The sequence below is a fragment of the Boleophthalmus pectinirostris genome, unplaced genomic scaffold (assembly GCF_026225935.1).
Source record: "Boleophthalmus pectinirostris isolate CB_2022bp ecotype Guang Dong unplaced genomic scaffold, ASM2622593v1 HiC_scaffold_20, whole genome shotgun sequence".
Classification (NCBI taxonomy): domain Eukaryota; kingdom Metazoa; phylum Chordata; class Actinopteri; order Gobiiformes; family Gobiidae; genus Boleophthalmus; species Boleophthalmus pectinirostris.
In genome coordinates, this window is record NW_026571153.1 from 27,923,181 (window position 1) to 27,944,086 (window position 20,906).

The 20,906-nt window shown below is 39.8% G+C and overlaps 1 protein-coding gene and 1 long non-coding RNA gene across 2 annotated transcripts; both read left to right on the forward strand.

Moving 5' to 3' along the window:
• The first annotated feature begins 2,650 nt into the window (after positions 1–2,650).
• On the forward strand, positions 2,651–4,011 carry LOC129409808 (uncharacterized). The gene is made up of 3 exons (XR_008632590.1): positions 2,651–2,684; positions 3,375–3,524; positions 3,911–4,011. It is a non-coding gene; the product is annotated as an uncharacterized LOC129409808 (long non-coding RNA).
• Positions 4,012–12,839: 8,828 nt separating this feature from the next.
• LOC110170122 (uncharacterized) lies at positions 12,840–14,743 on the forward strand. The gene is made up of 6 exons (XM_055156215.1): positions 12,840–12,941; positions 13,220–13,424; positions 13,502–14,176; positions 14,328–14,474; positions 14,559–14,590; positions 14,675–14,743. The coding sequence occupies exons 1-6, from the start codon at positions 12,840–12,842 to the stop codon at positions 14,741–14,743; spliced, it is 1,230 nt and encodes a 409-aa protein (XP_055012190.1).
• Positions 14,744–20,906: the final 6,163 nt, after the last annotated feature.

The following is a 20,906-nucleotide window of genomic DNA, read 5'->3' on the forward strand; positions in this document are numbered from 1 at the left end:
AAATGTCCATGAGGTTTTTGCTCTCATCATCTTGATAAATGAAGCAGCAGCCGCTCAACAGCTTCATCTGCATTTTCTCCTTCTGTTTTGTGCCTTTTGGTCCAAACACCTCATTTTGCAGATTCATTTGTTCCCAGGAGCAAAGTCTGCATCTTATTCAAGATCAAGATGAAGGTTTATTTATTTGGCACTTTGAAAAACAGACAGTACTGTCCCAAAGTGCTCAACAATATAGATAAGATAAGAAACAGAACGTGAGTAATACACAAATAAGTCTATTCTAATCTGGACTTCATCAGCAAAGCAAGGAAAAGAAGTCTTATGTTTTTTTGTTTTTGTTTTTTAATCCTATGACTGACTATAAAGGAAAAACAAAACCAGTCCTAACATTGAGCACATAACTGTGAAGAGGGGCTTTTTGTGAAGTAAATGCTCCAACATTAACTGAGAAAACCCTGTCACAGCACAGTGCTTTTAATCCCTGCACATATGAGACGGGACAGAAGAATTTTATAGTCAACAGTGTGAAATGTCGCTTTCAGGTTTAGGAGCATCAGCACAGAAGAGCGACCAGAATCACAAAATTAAAAGCAGACGCTGTGCAAGAACTTAAAACCAGAATTATTGACTGAATATCACTGAAAAAACTGTGAAAACTACTTCACAATGTTAAGTGACCAAAATTATTATTTAGTTTTAATGTATTTATTATTATGTTTTATTTATTTTATTTTATTTTTTTACAATTAAATACTGAACTCAAGAATCAGAGTAATCTTAGCATTGTGACTCATGTTATTGATTTCTCTATCTATTTATTTGATATGTGTTATAAAGATCTTATTCAGATTTATTCTGTCTCTGTAAAAGTATGGCCAAACTATATATAGACAGACTGGATAGATCCAATTCTGTTTGAGATGTATATTTTTTCCTGTTTGCAGAAAATCTTCCAGTTCTTCCGGGTCAAAGCTCCATCGCTCTGATTGTGGTCTCTGTTGCGTTCGTGGTGTCTGTTCTTGCCCTGGTGCTCGTGAGCTGCAAGAAGTTTGACAAACAAACTCCAGGTACAGTTGTCATTCAGAAAAGTGTCAACACTATCAACTCCACAAAAGCAAAGCCGTGTGTTTATTTTACAGGAAGAGCTCTGTGCAGTCTGGACTCTCCTCAACACAACCAGGTCGAATCATTTTTATATTATTTTCAATCATTTTCACATAATTCATATTAGTCATGTCAATAATGTCATATTTAAAGGAGCACTATGTAACTTTTGTGGTGGAGGGTCTGCCACCTGCTTGGCTCCATGGAGACAGTTGTTTAATGCCATACTGCAGAACATTTCAGACAAAGACATGTCAGAACACCAGAAAAGTTACATAGTGCATCTTTAAGTGGAGACATGTGAAATTGTGTGTGTTTCTGTTATATTTTTTGTTTTTCTGTTTAGGTTGAAGACAGTGTTACATATGCTAGAGTCAGGATAGGGCACCACAGCGCCACCAGCAGGGGGACCTCCATACAACCCAAAGAGGACACAGTACTGTATTCTGACGTCAGAATTAAGAAAACGAGAAATAAATAAGAAAATAGTTATGCAGTCTTGCAGTGTTTAAAGCCAAATATGTATATTTTTTTTTATTATTTATTTATTTTTTTTACCAAATGCAAGTTAAAAATAATGTGAGAACAAAACAATAATAAAAAAAAAATAAAAAAAAAACTTTTTGTGGATTTTGTGCTTCTGTTTCTGTTACTACACAATAGTTTACATCTGAAGAGTGTAAATTAGGCATTTCAAAATAAACAACAAACTGTATTACTGATGGGTGCATTCATCTAAAACAGTGCTTCTCAATTATTTTCTGTCATGCCCCCCTAGGAAGAATAAAACATCTCGCGCCCCCCCGCGTGACTATAAATAGTATCATTTGTCTATAAAATTGTTATAAGTACACCTCTGCATAACACTGCCACCTTATATGACGCCAACAATGCTCGCTGGTTTACTGAAGTAGCAGTCACAAAGCGGAATGATTGTCGGCAATATTCGGCACGTTTTCGCTGAAAAAAACTCAAGCGGCTTATCAGAGTGATTGGGGTGTAATGTATTTAAGTGACGCCTTAATTTATTGGGCTTCATGCTGTCGGCTGCCAACATTTTTAGACACAGTAAGCACACCGGTCTTTCCTCGTCTCCCACCGTAGTCACAGTGAAGCCAAGCGCTACATACGCTTCGTCATATTTCCTCGTCTTAGCTTTCGGGAGATTTTCGTTTGTCTCTTTATCTCCGTCTCTCTCCGTCTGTCTTCTCATCCCTGTTAAATATTTTTTCATGGTGTCACTTGAGGGTCTGCTACACTTCGTGTCTACACTTCATACTCAAACTCTGTGCTGTGTCCCAATTCGAGGGCTGCAGCCTCTGAAGGCTGGTTTTAAGGCCGCATACGTCACTTCCGGTGAAACAAGGCCTGTCCCATTTCATTTTTATGTCATGCAGCCTTCAAATGCAGCCCTAAAACCGGCCTCGTTTCCATGGAGATGGGGCCGTGAACGGAGGACACATCCGAGTATCCTTCGCAGCCTTCAGTATCCCAGCATGCACCGCGCGGCGGCAGTCACATGTTCGAAAACACGGAGCGAAAAAAAAGCAAAAGCCCGTCCGGAGAGCGGAGAAAAACATGTGAGTAACACTTTTAACTTTAGGAAATCATTACTAACACAACTGTAAATGTAAAATACGACCATAACTCCCACAAAACTGTCAAATAAGTTTGTTTTTAACTGCGTGAACTGCGGAGTTTTGAGCTAAAGTTTGCCTAGTGATGTGCAGCTAATGCGATGAAAAGTCCACTCAAACTTTCATATTTGGACAGATTTCCTTTAAACACTCATCATGTTTTTACTGTTAGGGGAAAAGAAGCCCACAGAGTGATTTAAAGAAGCTACGAGGAGAAAACTCCACGTTTTCACGGACAGTGTAAACATGTAAACAGTTGGTCAGTGTAGCTCGGAGTTAAGATGAAAACACACACTATTTCATACATTCAACTGAAAAGACTCAGTTTGACTCTATCAAAGCTCATATTTACTTGTAAATCACATAATATATGCCTCCAACGTGTGCATTTCATTCAGGGAATACATTATCTGCTTTTAACAATCTGTGTCTTGTAACATGATAAGTAGATAATCCTGCCTGGACAGGTCAGATTTATGATGGACATGAGGCTCATTGAACAGATCTGTGCAGACACTGGTGTAGATACGACCTGGTGTAGATTCGACCTGACTGTGTCTGTTCGCTCTGTCACATCTAATGTTATAACAATGAGAAATCTGTTTTACATGAATTTTCTTTTCTCATCTGCAGCCTCCTGTATGAGGACACGACACACTGCAGGGGCCACAGAACTGTTGGCTGACAAGATGCTTGTGATTCATAAAATGGGTCAAATGCAGATGACAAAGTAAAGCCAACACTGAGCTGGAGGTGCTGACCCAGACTCCTGCCAACGATTAGGTATGGGGCATGTTACATTGAAAATTCTACTAATAATAAGAGCTGCAAATGAATCATGCTCATGTTGAAATTATATGATTTAAATTGTGAAAATATGTATTTCTCACGTGTGGGATTCCTCTATTCATTTAGCTGTTTCAGATATAAACTGCCTTTGAATCTGAATGTACATCAAAGTTTAAGTTCAACGTTAAAATTGTTTATTGTCAATTCTTCATACGAAAAACATATAAAGAATAGTTTTTCTCACTCCCTTGCGTATAAATAAATAATAATTAATGTAAATAGTGCGGGGGGAGTCCAGGTGTTCTTTGGGGCTACATGCTCTGTCAAACTTATTTTCCTCTAATAGTTTTGTAGTTTTCTTAATGTGTGTGTCATTACAGGTTTTCACTCTGCAGGACAGAACTTTGAATCAATCAGACCTAACGCCCATTCTGCTCTTCCTCCTCCAGAAGACGAGAGATACATCAGACTGAGTGGTCCAAGTCCACTGTCCATGTCTCTGAGGAGCAGGTCCAGAGTCTCATATGATCTGAACAAGTGTGTGCGAGACAGAAATGAAAACATCTGCTCATAAGTTTTTTCTGAATGTTTTTTCAGTCTGTACTGACATTTGATTTATGGTGAAATGTGCCGTTTATTTGGTGTCTCTTTTGATAGTAACTAATTACATGTACTATAAGAAAGTACTATTGTACTGCAGATAAGCTGTGGTGTTCCACATGATCATATCTGGCAAAGATAATTTGTTCATTTTTGATTGTCACTTGCTTCAGCAAAAAGGGAACACAATGAGATTTACTGACATACAGCTGTTTGTACAAACCTGTTAATGCAGAGTGTGTGTAATGGGTTTAATATTTGACTTCATATTATGATAAAGTATTTCCAGAAGTTCCTTGGATTGTTTAATAAACCAGCTTTTCTCAGGAGAGACGTCTTTCTTTCTTTACAAATCCTTAATAATGATAATATTTAGTAATGCATATCTCATCACAGTTTTTTTTTTTTTTTACTTTAAGATAATTTAGTCTATTTAAAATGTATCCCTTAAATATAGCCGTTTTGTTTAGCAAAAGTTAAACATACATTTTCGTTTTTGGCCATAAGATTTGGATGCGAATTATTAAAATAATTTGGTCACAAAATCCGACAGTTTGATGACCTGTGCGTCTTTTTACTGATCCGTGTGCGTAATCTGCGCGGAGCGTGTTAGCATTAGCATTAGCTCTAGCAGCGTCCCTCGGTTGCTAGGCGACGGGGGAGCGGCTCCGAGGGCTACACCTGTCCCATTTCCGCAACGGCCTGGCGTCCGCGGAGGCCAGTTCAAGGGCTGCAGCCTTCGCGGCCGACGAAGGACCCAGCCTTCGCAGCCTTCGCAGCCTTCGCAGCCTTCGCAGCCTTCGCAGCCTTTGGAGGCTGCAGCCCTTTCAATTGAGACACAGCCTCTGTGCTGTGTGCAAAGCGCGCATGCTCAGTGCAAACAAAACTCCTACACCACCGAGCGAATGCTCCCTGCGCACACTCTGCCAATGAGAGTGCCACTGCCCCCTAATGTAGTGGAAGTGCAATTGCACTTTATTCTAGGACAGTAAAAAAAAATAAAAATAAAAAATAAAAAAGCATGTTCCCCGAGGTCAAACGCGCCCCCCTTGACGGAGCCTCGCGCCCCACTATTTGAGAAGCACTGATCTAAAACAACTTTCAAACAAGTTAGTTTAAAGCAGTCAAGACATAATGTAAATATATTAAAATATTTATATATTCTCCTGAAGCATAATATGATTATTTTTTAATAAAACATTTTAATGCACTGACCACATCCACAATTGCACCAAAGACTGATTAACAGCAGAAGTCACAAAGGACTTCCCTGGACGAGATCCTCACACAAAACTGAGTTACTTTGAAAAATAATTCTCATTCTTTTCATTCATTTTTGCCTAAAAACCCACTGATTAACCAGATGTTTTTGTGATCAGATTTATTTTGTACTAGTAAACAATAACAGACACCAAAGATCCTCTATCTGAAAAACTACAAAGGAGTTTAGAAAAGTTCCTGTGTATTTTAAACCAGTCAACACACTGAGACAGAAACTGGTTCATCACAAGGATGAGACGCCAACACAAAAACAGACCTTCACCTTTATATTCACTTGATATTGACTGTAGGACAGAAGTGCAGTGAGCAGGACATTGGGAAGAGCAAACAACCACTACAGAAAAGACTGTATCAACATAAAAAACATTTAAAGTCTGGAGTCCACGTTAATACTGTCGAGCAGATGGCGCAGACAGAAGGGCTGGTTTGAAAAAGTGAAGGAAACTATTATTGTGCAGAAAGAGAATCTCCCTTTGAACAGAAATGGAATGTTTTTAGAATTTTAGGGGGAGGCTCTTAGCTCACCATCATAAACTGTCACTGTCAATTAGATTAAAGGTCTGATCATGTGCAAAACTGACTCTCGTGAGCTTTAAGTCATGTTAGAATGTTTTCAGCTCATGTGACGGAGGAGCCCTGTCAAAACCTGCAGCACCGTCTCCAACCTCAGCCCACATATAGAAACACGTGCTACGTTTTTTTATTCACTCCTCTCCCCATCCGTCCACTCCATTCTCCATTATATTTACCATCCATTCCTCATCGCAGTAGTCTCAGGTGCACACCAGGACACTGTTAAACCATCTGTGCCCATAGTTTTTCCTCCAACAAACTTTAAAGGAATATCCACCTCACGTTCAGAAGTCCCCACTGTCACAACTGTCGCAACAACATAAACAGGACATGTTGGAGATAAGTAGGTGTGTCCATCTCATGTGCAATAATTAATACACAATTAGAAACCACAGGTCAAAAACATCATCTACATTAAAGAACTCCAAGAAAGTAAAGTTTCAGAAGAACACTGAATAATCCAAATCGTCATTAAGGCCCGGATGTCGTGTGGCCTTACAGTCCACAAGGTTTTCATTTTAGACAATTGATGGAGTCTATCATCCCCTCTAATGTTTAGATCAGGGATGTCCAAACTTTTTTTCATCAAGGGCCTCATGTCTAAACACAAATGAAGCAGAGGGCAGAGGGAGGGCCGTAGACTGGTGCTCAGTACAGTGAATAATTGAAATATGTGCATGTTTAACAAGTCAGCATGAATAAAGACTGATGTCTCATTCCTTTAAACCACAAACTAAATATTAAATATGAGCTTTGAATATGAGCTATCAATTTTCAAAAAAAAAAACTTGCAGTAAAAAGTTAATTTTTAATTGATGCAAGGTAATATGGGCCAATTCACCTGGAAGCCTGAGGGCCAAAAAAAATTGTCTGAGGGCCGCATTTGGCCCACGGGCCATAGTTTGGACATACCTGGTTTAGAGGGACTACCTCCTCTACCATGACTTTTAAGAGGCTGACTCTGCATTGAGCAGAGGATTGAAAATGTATGGCCTTTGGGTAATTTTTTCTTTTTTTTTTTTACTTCTAATGGTGTTTTTATGTTTACAAAAGCAATCTTTGAGAGCCTGTTTACATGAGAATGCTTGTGGGTAAAAACATCAACATATTTTATCGGAAATGCCTTTCGTTTAGACGGTAACAGCGTTTTAAATTTGAACGCACCCTCCAGAGTGGAAAAGTTGAATAGGCTCCGCCGTACTGTTTCTGTCTACACTGCCCAAGAAGCAAAACTCTGGTCAGACCTGCTCAGGTCATGTACACGTTTACGTCACATACATACAGTACACAGAAACAAACATAAACATATGGGATCATTTCCATGCATCGAACCTTCAAGCTGCTCTGGCAGCTCTAAAAAACTTACAGGAGGCTCCCAAGAAATGTGCAGAATGTGCAGAGATACTATTAGTGAACAGAGAAGGTTCTGCAATCACCTCAAATTCTGGATGCACCAGTTGGTCTCAGGCGAGATAGATATGGATGAGACCTGGAGAACCAGTCGATGCTGGAACAACTTTGTGGAAGGAGTAGCTGATGAAAATGTGTGACGTAAAAACTTCCACATGTCCAAAGACGCTCTTGTTGTTTTAAGTACAAACATACCCAGTCGAATTCCACACACTTTTGTGTCACCGTATGCTCTTCTAAACCCGGAATAAAAAGTGAAGATGCGATGCCACAATTTGCGTCTTCTGTTCAGACCATCATTCTATAAACGTAGCCTGAGTCTCCGTTTTGTCCGTCCTATATAGAAGCACAGCTACAGTTCTAACCGATAAACATGTGTAGTGTTACAATTTGCCAAATGGTGACATGTAAAGGTTTTTTGACCTGAAGAGTCTATAAAAGATGTTCATTTCTTGATATGGGCACAGTGATTACAGGCACCACAACGTACCAACCGGCTTAGGAAAGAATGTCTTTTTTCTGACACTGCCACTGCCTGGCCAAAACAAAAGTCATCACACAGTTATCACACAGTGTAATATTTCATTGGACTGCATTTAGCTTTAATTACGGCATGCATTCGAGGTGGCATGGTTTCGATCAGCTTCTGCAATGTCCCAAGATTTATTTCCATCCAGTGTTGCATTAACTTTTCACCAAGATCTTGCACTGATGATGGTAGAGTCTGACCGCTGCACAAAGCTTCTCCAGCACAACCCAAAGATTCTCAGTGGGGCTAAAGTCTGGATAAAATAGTTCAGAAAAGAGTGTAATATGGGCCTTTTAAATCTGTTTACTCAAAACACATAGAACTTTGACTGTCCTCGTTTACAATGTGAGTCAGGAAAAATGTTGTCAAATATTTTTTTTAACCCCCAACAAGGCATCAGTCCCAAATCTTGTTCCTGGTCTTGTTTTTATTCCCCATGTCAGATGTCATTGAGTTTCAGTTCATGTGTTTTGTTTAACCATTTAAGGGCCTCACATCAAATCAGTGATGATCTTTAAATTGAAATCACAAAAAACACATGAAAACTGACGTGAACTTTGTCACTTTAAAACCAGTTTCACTGTTACCACAAACACCTCTACAAGTAAACTATACTCAAGCAGATAAACCTGGATGTGAGAAAACCACACAAGAAGTATTTACGGTATCTTCTGTTATTATTATGAGGTCCATTTGTGTGTCTTATTATGGGCCTTTGTGGTTGTCAGTCAGTGGTATTAACAAAATCAACCAATCAGGTTAAGTTCCGCATGTGCTGTGTCCAATCAGAACCCCTCATCACGGGGCTTATATTTCATCTTTGCTCACTTCAGATCACAAGTGACAAGATGCTCTTCAAGGTTGTGGCTGTGATTCTTCTCTGGTCTCATGGTGAGTATGAAAACTAAAGCAATTATGCCCTATCACTTAAAAAAAAAAAAAACTAAATTTCTATAATTATATAAATATTTTTTTGCAGTTGAGGCTCAGCTTCAGTCTGGACTTTTCCAAAAAGTGAGACTCGGAAACGTGCTTCATGTGAACTGTGAAGTCGAGAAAGACTGGAGAACTTTGGGCTGGTACAAACTGGACACCAACAGGAGATTGCAAAAAATAGCAATAGAACTTCGTGTTTCAGGTCTTATACTCAAAGATAAACGTTACTCAGTGAAGTCCCACGATACTGGTAGTAATCTGACTGTGCCAGACGTAACATGGGAAGACGCCGGTACATACTACTGTGGAATAAATAAAAATGAGTCTATGGACTTCAGACCAGGGACCGTTGTGGTGGTTGAAGGAGAGTCCAGGTCCAGACCATCTGTGCTCCAGAGTCCAGACTATATCAGAGTGCAGCCAGGAGACTCTGTGACTCTCAGCTGCTCATTTAACACCAGCCTCTGTCCTGAAGAAGACACCAGTGTCAAATGGGCTAAAAGTACTTCTGCTTCTCAAATGCCTTCATGGAACACCGGGATGTCCTGTGAGAAGAGCGACACAGGAGAAACTTCATGTGTTCATAGCGTGACCCTGACGTGGAAGGACTTCAGTTCTGCTGGAGTTGGGACCTACGTCTGTGTGGTGACTGTCTGTGGACGCACGCTGCTGGGTACAGGGACCTGGATAGAACAAGGTGAGGACTGGTTTAAAGGTGCTCTGTGAACTTTTCTGGTGGACTTCCCGCCGTAATCACAATGGAGACAGGTTAATGATCAGATCTATGGAGAAGAGAGTCAGTTTTTTTAAGGTATTTTTTATTTTTCTATAAAAAAACTGTAATTGAACAAATGCAAGAGAGAGATGTTTTATGCCCTACTGTGGAATATACTAGGCAAAGAAATAACATCCCCATGCAGACAAGCGCGCAACGAACCCTCCACCTTAAAAGACAGTGCACCTTTAATGCATTTTCAAGGTGTATGTAGACATAAAGCAAATCCAATAGTTTTTACAAAGGGAAAGTGAGAGCTTCAGATGGTTTTCTTAGTAAAAGAGAAAAGAAAAATCCAGAACCTGTGCTCCTTAAGGACAAGGCTCAAAGTCTCACAGTCAAAAATGAGCATGTTTGTAGTATCAAAACTTGATCAAAGCTGTGATAAAAGTTCAAAAGCAGAAGAAGGTCTGAGTTGGTTGGTAATAAGGTAAAAGACCTTTTTTGGTTATTTGGTACATGCCAATATATTTCAACACAACTAGTTCCAATATGTGTGTGAGTGTGTGTGTGTGTGTGTGTGTGTGTGTGTGTGGGGGGGGGGGGTCATCCAGTTGACTGAATAAAATTTCTCCTTAGCTGTTTTTAATGTAATTTACATAGACCAAATTCACATTTTAATGCCTTGTTCATGCATCAAATCTATCCACAAGACAGTCCCATTGAAAAAAAAATAAAAAATAAATAAATCTTATCCATCTCAATTATTTATCAAAACTCAATTAATTAAACATAAAGTGTGCATTTAAAATAATGTAAACCTCAAGCTTTAAAAAAAAAACAAAACAATAGATAATACATAAAAATGTAAGTAGCTGAAAATGTAAGTAACTTTCTTTCTTGTCTTTCATGGGATGTTATTGCAGTGTCTGGAATGTTCCGTTGTATGGCATTCAAACTTAACTTATCCTTAAATGTATTCCATTACTGGCATTTATACTGCAAAAATAACTTGAAAAATGTGAATCCTTCTTTCTTACGTTTCTTCTAAAGTGACTGAGTACTTTGGAGACGAGCAGGTGGCAGCTCCTCCACTAGAAAAGTTCCACAGTGCACTTTAATGTCACGTAATATTTTGATTAAAAAGCTGTGAATAAAAGTCAAAAGAAGTTTCTGACATCCATATTTGTAAAATCACAATGTTATTTCCTATCATAAAAATGAAACATAGACAGTCTAAGTATTTTGAGGGCTAAAAATACAATGTGTGGTCAAAATAATAATGTGTATTTCTTTTTTTATTTTGAAGGGAATGAGGAGCGCGCGTAAGCCCAGCGGCCGTGGTCCTGATTCTGGTGTGTGTGGCGTTTGCAGTGACTGTTCTTCTTCTGGTGCGACTGATAAGAAAAAACAAGACGCAAACTACAGGTGCTGGTCACATTCATAAAACATAGAAACAAACTTATTTTTGTTTAATTAATCCATAGATGTATGCAAAGTTTGAAAAAAATAAAATCCTATCCTGACTTATGATACTTTCAACGTCCCCAAAACCACTGAAAATTCACCTTTTCACAAATGAAGATTTAAGGTACACTGTGTTGTTACAGTCGGAGGTTGTCCTCTGCATTTGACCTTTCAGTACTGCTGGGGTCATCTCTCTGGAGCAATGGGCATGATGCTTGAGCACCTGGTCTTGGTCACGACTCCTTTAGCTGGAGGTTTCTCTTATTGTGCACATTTTGCTGATGGGAGAAACCACAGTGCTCAGAGAGACATAGAGTGTCCGGGGAGTCACTGCAAACTTTGTGAGGAGAAAGTGTCACTCAGCTGCTGTTTGCATTGTTATTTCAATACAATGCACACATTTTTAATTGTTAATAGTATTATGCCTTATTTCTATCTGAAAACATAAAAAATATTACATTTTTCAATTTTATAACAGAAAAACTTAAGTTTTTTGTAACTATAAAGTATCTCACCATAAATGTTTAATATCATCAAATCCATAACAGAAACATGTATTTGATTCACAGAAGTGGAGCGAGACATTCGCAGATCTCCTGAAGTTTATGAGGATTATGAGGTTAGCTTTATATATATATATATATATATATATATATATATATATATATATATATATATATATATATATATATATATGATATTTATACACTCATCCAGGAAGCTCCTGAGCTCCCAGTAGCTCCATTTCTCTTTCTAAATGCTCGTGTTGTGTTCCAGGCTGAAGAGAGTCACACTTATGCCCAAGTGAATCAACGGCCCGCACAGGCTCCAGCAGAGCTGCTCACGTACTCTGTAGTGAGAATCTCTCAAGCCAAATGAACCGCTACACGAGAACGGAGGCTCCAGTGGATTCTTCAGCATTTCTGTGGGGGTTTATTGTTTTACATATTACATAATGTGACCCAGTAACTTGGTCTATATGTTGTGTTTGAGAATTTAACATCTGTAAACAAATGTCAGTTTGTAAAGTTCATGAATCTGTCATTTTAATTTTGTCTGATTTTCTTCCTTGTATTTGAGCAAACTTTGTCCTGACACATGTTTTGTATAGACCACTCTTGAGGTCAAAGAAAATCTGTCCATTGTGTGCTCTCTACATCTAATGTTCAAGTAACAGGAAGTGTACTAATTGTTGTTAGTTTTACCTTCGCAGCAACACTGTCCTCTGGCATCTGAAAGTTGTAAAATGTGTCAATAACACAACTACAATCCCACTCAGCACACTGATGAACTTATGTCAGAATGTAATGGTGCGTTCACATTTCACTGTTGTGTTTTTTGTTGTTGTTTTATTTGAAAAAGGGGGTGTATAATGCAAAATAAATTTTTTGGAGCATTCTACCAAGTTATAATGTCCTTCAATCAATACATGTTTGACTACTTCAGAGATCTCTACTGGGCCCTGTTCGAACTCTCCTTAAGGTTAACAGTTTGACTCAACCTACAAACCCACGTCACCCCTGATGGCAATTTTCCAATGATGATCTAAATATGTGTTAGAAATGACAACCTCGCAGAAGTGCAATACACCCTCTTTGATAGAACTTGAATAAATAAAATGTGTGCTTGTAAATGTGTATTTGTTTGTATTCTGTATTATATCTGGTGAAGGGTTTGTAACCTTTAAGCTGTTCTATATCAAGTTTCATCAGTTTATTTAGTACACCTACATCGGTCGTACTTCGGTGAGCATGAGCATAAATATTTTAGGCCCTACCAAGAAAAGCCTTTGTAGTGCATGCAGCGTCTCAACCACACAACCAGTGTGAACGTGTCTCTGCAGCAGAGCATCATGGCCATAACTCTACTCATGGTCAACATGAAGCTGAGTTCAACAAAAGTACTACTTCTGAAAACAGCCGGTCTAGAGTTTGAGGTTTCCAGTCTAAATACATGTTTTTATTTTATACACACCATTGACTTAAATCACAAGTACATTTTTACTTTTTAAAATCTATTTCTACACTTTTCTTGAGGAATCAATCAGTAGCACAGAGCTTTACTATTTCTATTTACTAAAAACAAACTGATGCCCTTCAATGCAACCGCCCTATAAATAATGAACATGAGACTGAGGACGGAATGTTTAAATTTATGTTTCAGCATTCTATTTGAAAGTTTCTGATCAACAGTCTGCGGCTGTCAATGACGTTACAAAACCAACCAATCAGGTGGAGTTATGTGAAGGCAGTTGTCCAATCAGATACTCCGGCTCAGGACCTTAAAGTTGGTCTCCTGCCTTCTTCAGATCATAATCACCTACACCGAGACAAAATGACGTCCATTCTGAGGGTTCTAGGTGTGATCCTGATCTGGACTCAGGGTAAGTTATAACACTGACACATCTGATCTTTATCTTTTTATGACAGTTTTTTTCTTTTTCTTTTTTTAAAATTCTAGTTAAGACACAATCTCAACCTGAATTCTCTCAAACCACAACACTTGGAGCCACATTACATGTAAACTGTCAAGTCTACAGTGGTTCAAGAACTGTGGTCTGGTACAAACTGGACTCCAGCAGGAGACTACACCTGATGGCATCAGCAAATCCCCGTAAAGGTCAAAATATCTACCAAGATTCACGTTATTTAGTGCAGTCTTCTGAAGACAATACCATTTTGAGTGTATCCAGTGTGACCTGGGAGGACGCCGGCACATACTACTGTGGAGTCATGAATGAGCACGATGTCAACTTTGAATCAGGGACTGTGGTGGTGGTTGAAGGAAAGTCCAGACCTCCACCATCCGTCCTGTCTGTGCTCCAGAGTCCAGACTACATCAGAGTGCAGCCAGAAGACTCTGTGACTCTCAGCTGTTGGTTTAATACAAGCCTCTGTACAAAAGACCACATCAGTGTCCAGTGGAAGAAAAAGATTTCTTCTTCAGAAACAATGTCATGGAGCAATGGAACCAAGAATATCATCTGTGAGAAACAAGTCAACACTGGAGAAACTTCATGTGTTCATACCCAGACCTGGAGTGACCTGAGTTCTGCTGAAGATGAGATGTTTGTCTGTGTGGTGACGGCCTGTGGACACACACTGCAGGGCAGAGGGACCAAAATCCAGCCTCACGGTAAGAAGCAAAGTAACATTAACAGCTCTATACATTTCTTTTACCACTAAAGAAATCTTGACATTAACATGATACTTGAACAACTTGAACATCAGTTGTATACTCGAGTATTATTGATCAGCAGCAGAATTGACTCATATTCTTTCTGTAGACACAGACTCCTGTATAGAAGGATCATCTGTCGTGTTTTGTCTGAGGCCAACAGTCTTAGCAGTGATTGGGTTGAGCACTGGTCTTGCAGTTCCCCTGCTTGGGCTGGTATGTGTGCTGTGCAGAAACCACCAAAAACAAGAGCCAGGTATAAACTTTCATGTATTTTCCCTTTTTCAATCATTTCAGAATTGCACTGTGATAATGAATTAATAATGAATGTGTTTGTTAGACACTGGCCGTGGAGTTCATCAGGACAACCAGGTCAGAGTCATTTGTCGTCCATATTCAGATAGTCTTTACTCTCATCTGCATGTACAGAGATTAATTGTTTGTGCTCTTTTTTAGGCTGAAGATGGAATCATCTATGCACGGGTGAATGTAGGCCCCAGCAGAGGCTCAAGAGAAACCTCCTGAGGAGCCACCACTTTACTCTCCAGAGAAGATTCATCCAAAAGACATAATATCACACAAGCAGAATTTAAATAGAAAGCTACAAGGATTTACTGAATTTTATTGTACTTAATTAATAATCATAATCATAATAATCATAATCATAATATACAGTACAGTGCATTTCAAGAGGCTCAACATCTCAACTATTCCAACATGCTATGTACATTTTAATGTTTTATATTTGTTCTGTATTTGCAAACTCCCTCTATTGAGACAAGTCAAACTGTCTGAGTGAAAAATGTTGTCTTGTATATGATAAATATCTGTGGAAAAATGTTTTGATTGTGTCCTTTTTATCAAAAAATAAAAAAAAAAAAAAAATCCCTACTCTCAAACCCTGCCTCAGAGTCAAAATGCAGAGTACAACTTGTAGTGGCTTGTATTCACAGCTTTGGTTCTTTTAAAGTTGATACTTAGGAGATGTATTTTGTGTAGTTGACATGTTTGACTGTGAGCTGATAATCCTCTGAACTGTCCCTGGTCTTGGTTGTGAGGTGTGGATCGTTACTTCCTGAGGCGTGTTCAGTCTGAGTGACCTGCTGCGTCTGTCAGGCCGACCCCTCCTCAGGAAGAAACAACAGCTCTGACCCACAGCTAAAATGATCATGAAAATGTGTATTCTGGCTGCGAGCATGGGCCTTCTCCACGGATCTGACCTGTAATTTGGCCTAGTGGTATAACCTGCTTGTTTCCATGGAGATAGATCATTTTAATGCTAACTACTGAGAAATCTAGGCAAAGCAATGACATCTCCACACCACAAACATTTGGCAGACCCTGCAACATAAACAAATTAAACCACCAGAGAAAAAACATGGCTAAAATAACAAAAAAAACTGTAAATGTTGATGAAACAAAATCCACTTTCAAATCTGTTTCTGTACAAGACACAGAGAGAGACACATACTTGGATACTTTATTGATCCTGAGGGAAATGTAAGTTTTGCTGCACCAGTTACAACTCAGATTCGCAATCAGAAAGAGCATGGTGTTGCCAAATGTTTTGAGAGATTTTGTTCCAGTTTTACGTGATAACAAGTGACCTACTCATATTGTAATCAATGCCTGAAAGTTTCTGAGAAAAGGTTATGAAACAGTGGCAGGTCAAATTTATCTCAACAAACCAACCCTATAACCCATAACCCATGACCTTAGTGGTTAAAAAAAAAAAGATGAAATACACATCTTGTTGGAGGTGAGGTTAGACAGAAACATTTTATAATGTTAAATTAGGATTCAACTATGTTCATCGTATAATAGACACATGGTTTGTATTTCACCAAAATATGCATACCATCTCTAACTGGGGATCCAATCAGGTTATGGCACATGGATGGATGTTTTGACCAATCAGATAGCTGTGGCCGGACCTTAAATTTCATCCCCACTTTATTTTAGATCAGAATGCTTTTGGGAAAGGATAATTGTCTTTCTCGCTGTGATCCTGCTCGGGCCTTTGGGTAAGTAACATGATCAGTACAACATGATCAATACATTTAATAAACCTTGACTTACAGACGTCATTTTTTTCAGTAAAGGCTAGTCAGATGAAAGTCCTCCAAACATCTCCAGGAGCCACATTTCATGTAAACTGTAAAGTCTACAGTGGTCCAAGAACTGGTACACCAGCAGAAGACTACAACTGATGGCTTCAGTAATTAACAATAAAAGGAAAAGTATATACACTGAAGATCGTTACTTTGTGCTCATGATTCTGAAGTTAATAGTACTTTGAGTGTATCAAATGTGACCTGGGAGGATGCCGGCACGTACTACTGTGGAATCATAAACAAGTACGATGTCACTTTTGGATCAGGGACTGTGTGTTGGTGGTTGAAGAAAAGTCCAGACCTCCTCCTTTACTCTTGCCGTCTGTGCCAGACTACATCAGAGTACAGCCAGGAGACTCTGTGACCCTCAGCTCTATTTAACACCAGCTTTTATCTACAAGAACATACCAGTGTCCAGTGGAAGAAAAAGAGTTCTACTTCAGAAATAATTTCTTGGAGCAATGGAACCAAGAATATAATTTGTGAGAACCAAGTCAGCACTGGAGAAATTGTATTCGTAACCTAATCCTGATCTGGAAGGACCTCAGAGATCCAATGGCGGTGGAAGGCTGCCTGATGAAGTGCAGTGGGTCAAACATTGCTGCTGCTATTTTGTAAAGAAATCACTGGAGCTGCGAGCAAAAGCTGTGTGAGAGAATTCTTCATCCCTACAGTGTCAAAAATAAACAGTGTATTTATCAGCGTCAGAGTGGGTTTGCAAAAATCAACACATGAAGAAAGAGTTGACAGGGAATGTGCTTTTCTACTGCACATTCTACTGCAAATGTGTACTGCTTCTTTTGTAAACTTTTTGGGGTAAGATAGTCAGTGTTCTCAGATTGAAAATATAGTTAAGCCAAAGATGTTCATTTTGTCTTCTTATGTACTTTAACTTATTGGGTTCCTTATTTTTTGTTGTTACTTCCTGTGGGCGTGGTCAGCCAGATGGACCTGGCAGGTGGCTCAGACTGACCACGCCTCCCGTCGCCCGGTGTTCTCTAGAGGAGGGCGTCCCAGGTGTGTGAAAGGAGAAATGTTCTTTCATCACAGTTGATGCTGTCCGTGCCTCGTTTCCTGATTTCACTGTCCTCCCTGATCCAGTGTTTGAACTTCCTGTTCTCTGATCCAATAACCTGAGCCCCGTCCCAATCCATAATGTGCTTATTTCTTTTGCGGTGGTCTGATATGGCGGATTTTAGGTTTTCCTGCTCTGCTTTGTCTTTTTTGATGCTGCCACTGTCTGCGATGTGGCAGCATCAAAATTACAGTAAACAGGAAATCCACTCACACTGACCAATATTTACTGTGGACACCCGAACATCCCACTGCACATGAGGAGAAAAATTCAGTTAGTCGACTGGACAAAAGTTAGTTTGGTTGAAGACGTTTCGCAGTTCATCCAAACTGCTTCTTCAGTTCTGGTCAGACGCTGGTGGACACTTCCTTATATCTGCAGGGAGGAGGTAACTAACTGAAACTAACACACCACTGCACACAAACTTTCAGTATTAAGGACAGTGTTCAGATGAGCCCCACTCATCACAGACCACACCGACAGGGAAGAGGAGGAGAGACACTCACACAAACAATGTTAATATCCCAAATGGGTCATGAAAAGGCAGACAACAAGTCATCAATAAAACCAACTAATGCCAGAAAAAAAACAACAACAAAAAAACAATAGGGAAGCAGGATCATAAGAACAAACACAGTCACACTACCGCACATTAGAAGAATAACTGAGCCCATCCAGAAAGCCATGAAAAACACAACATAAGCAATGTAGTCAAACCATTCACAAAACTCTGCCGATGGCTAGTACACCCCAAAAAACAAAAATGCAACACCATATACGAAATCCAACGCAAATCATGCAATAAATCATACAGGGGAAACGGGCTGGGTATTTCACATCCGAAACAAAAGAACAGGAATAGAGAGACTCACCAGAACCCAAAAAGACAAAACAGAACAGGAAAACCTCAAATCCGCCATATCAGACCCACTGTAAAAGAAATAAGCACATTATGGATGGGGACGGGGCTCGGGTCATTGGATCAGAAAACTATAAATTGTTCAAGTTCACTGGATCAGGGAGGACAGTGAAATAAGGAAACGAGGCACGGACAGCATTAACCGTGATGACAGAGCGTTCCTCCTTTCACACACCTGGGACACCCTCCTCCAGAGACCACCGGGCGACGGGAGGCGTGGTCAGTCTGAGCCACCTGCCAGGTCCATCAGGCTGACCACGTATACGGGAAGTAACAACATCTGACCACGCCTACGGGAAGTAACAACATCTGACCACGCCTACAGGAAGTAACAACATCTGATGACGCGTACAAGAAGTAACGACAGCTGACCACGCTTACGGGAAGTAACAACAACTGACCACGCCCACAGGAAGTAACGACAGCTGACCACGCCCACAGGAAGTAACGTCAGCTGACCAGGCCTACAGGAAGTAACAACATCTGACCACACCCACAGGAAGTAACGACAGCTGACCACGCCTACAGGAAGTAACAACAGCTAACCACGCCTACAGGATGTAACAACAGCTGACCACTCCTACAGGAAATAACAACAGCTGATCACGCCCACAGGAAGTAACAACGGCTGATCACGCCCACAGGAAGTAACAACGGCTGATCACGCCCACAGGAAGTAACAACGGCTGGTATACGACACGTCACCACCAACACCGGTGACAGTTCTGAAGATGCAGCAGCCGAAACATTTCAACAAAGTAAACACACTTTTCTGTATTGTCTTTAAAAAGAGCCCAAGAAGTTAATGAAAATTTTAGTTGTACTGCATGATTTGGTGCTTATTTAAATACAAATTCTATTGTCTATTAATGTATTAACTTACATTATATTTTTTTGAATAGCCTATACTAATGTGTAAAGGTGCAGAATGTTTGGGTTTTACTTGCTTTAAAACTACACAGAGGGGCCTAAAAATGTAGCAGCCTCCTGTGGCCTCCAAAACCCTTAACCTGGCCCTAAATACACTTACACCAGTCACTACTAATGTGACCTTGAGCATAAATATTTTGGTGCTACCAAGAAAAGCCTTTCGAGTTCATGCATTGCAACAGTGTTTCAACCACACTACTGGTTTCTGTCTGTTTCTGCAGCAGAGCATCTTGGTCATAGCTCTTCTCATGGTTAACATGAAGGTGAGTACAGCAAAACTATTATTTTTGAAAATAGTTGGTAGAGTTTGGAGCTTTGAGTCTAAATACATTTTTAGATTTTATACACACTATTGATCACAGTTTACATGGTGACCAAACTTAGATTGTGCACAGTTAGAGAAATATGGACTTGTTGCTAACAAAAAACTCAGTCAACAACAAAGTGCAGTTCATTAAAAACAATGCCACACACCCAAACACCCAACCATCCCATGACTTTAACACACACTAAAACAAAGAACATGATGCTGAGTACAGAATATTTACAATTATGTATCACCTTACATTCTATTTGAAAGTTTCTGATGAACAGTCTGCGGCTGTCAATGACGTTACAAAGATAGCCAATCAGGGGGGAGTTATGTGGAGGCAGTTGTCCAATCAGATACTCCGGCTCAAGACCTTAAAGTTGGTCTCCTGCCTTCTTCAGATCATAATCACCTACACAGAGACAAAATGACGTCCATTCTGAGGGTTCTAGCTGTGATCCTGATCTGGACTCAGGGTAAGTTATGACACTGACACATCTGAGCTTTATCTTTTACTTTATAACAGTTTTTGTTGTTGTTGTTGTTGTTTGTTTTGTTTTTTTTATTCCAGCTGAGACACAATCTCAACCTGAATTCTCCCAAACCACAACAATTGGAGCCACATTACATGTAAACTGTCAAGTCTACAGTGGTTCAAGAACTGTGGTCTGGTACAAACAGGACTCCAGCAGGAGACTACAACTGATGGCATCAGCAAATCCCCGTAAAGGTCAAAATATCTACCAAGATTCCCGTTGTTTAGTGCAGTCTTCTGAAGACAGTAGCATTTTGAGTGTATCCAGTGTGACCTGGGAGGATGCCGGCACGTACTACTGTGGAGTCATGAACGAGCACGATGTCAATTTTGGACCAGGGACTGTGGTGGTGGTTGAGGGTAAGTCCACACCTCCACCTTCAGTCCTGCAGACTGTTCCTCCTTCACTCCTGTCTGTGCTCCAGAGTCCAGACTATATCAGAGTGCAGCCAGGAGACTCTGTGACTCTCAGCTGTTCATTTAACACCAGATACTGCACAAAAGACCACATCAGTGTCCAGTGGAAGAAATATAATTCCACACCAGAAACAATGTCATGGAGCAATGGAACCAAGAATATCATCTGTGAGAACCAAGTCAACACTGGAGAAACTTCATGTGTTCATACCCAGACCTGGAGTGACCTGAGTTCTGTTGAAGATGAGATGTTTGTCTGTGTGGTGACGGCCTGTGGACACACACTGCAGGGCAATGGGACCAGGATTTTTCTCCACTATATGACAGTGGGTGATTTGATCCCAACATGTGAGTATAATCTGTAAATAAATAACTTGCAAAGTATAAG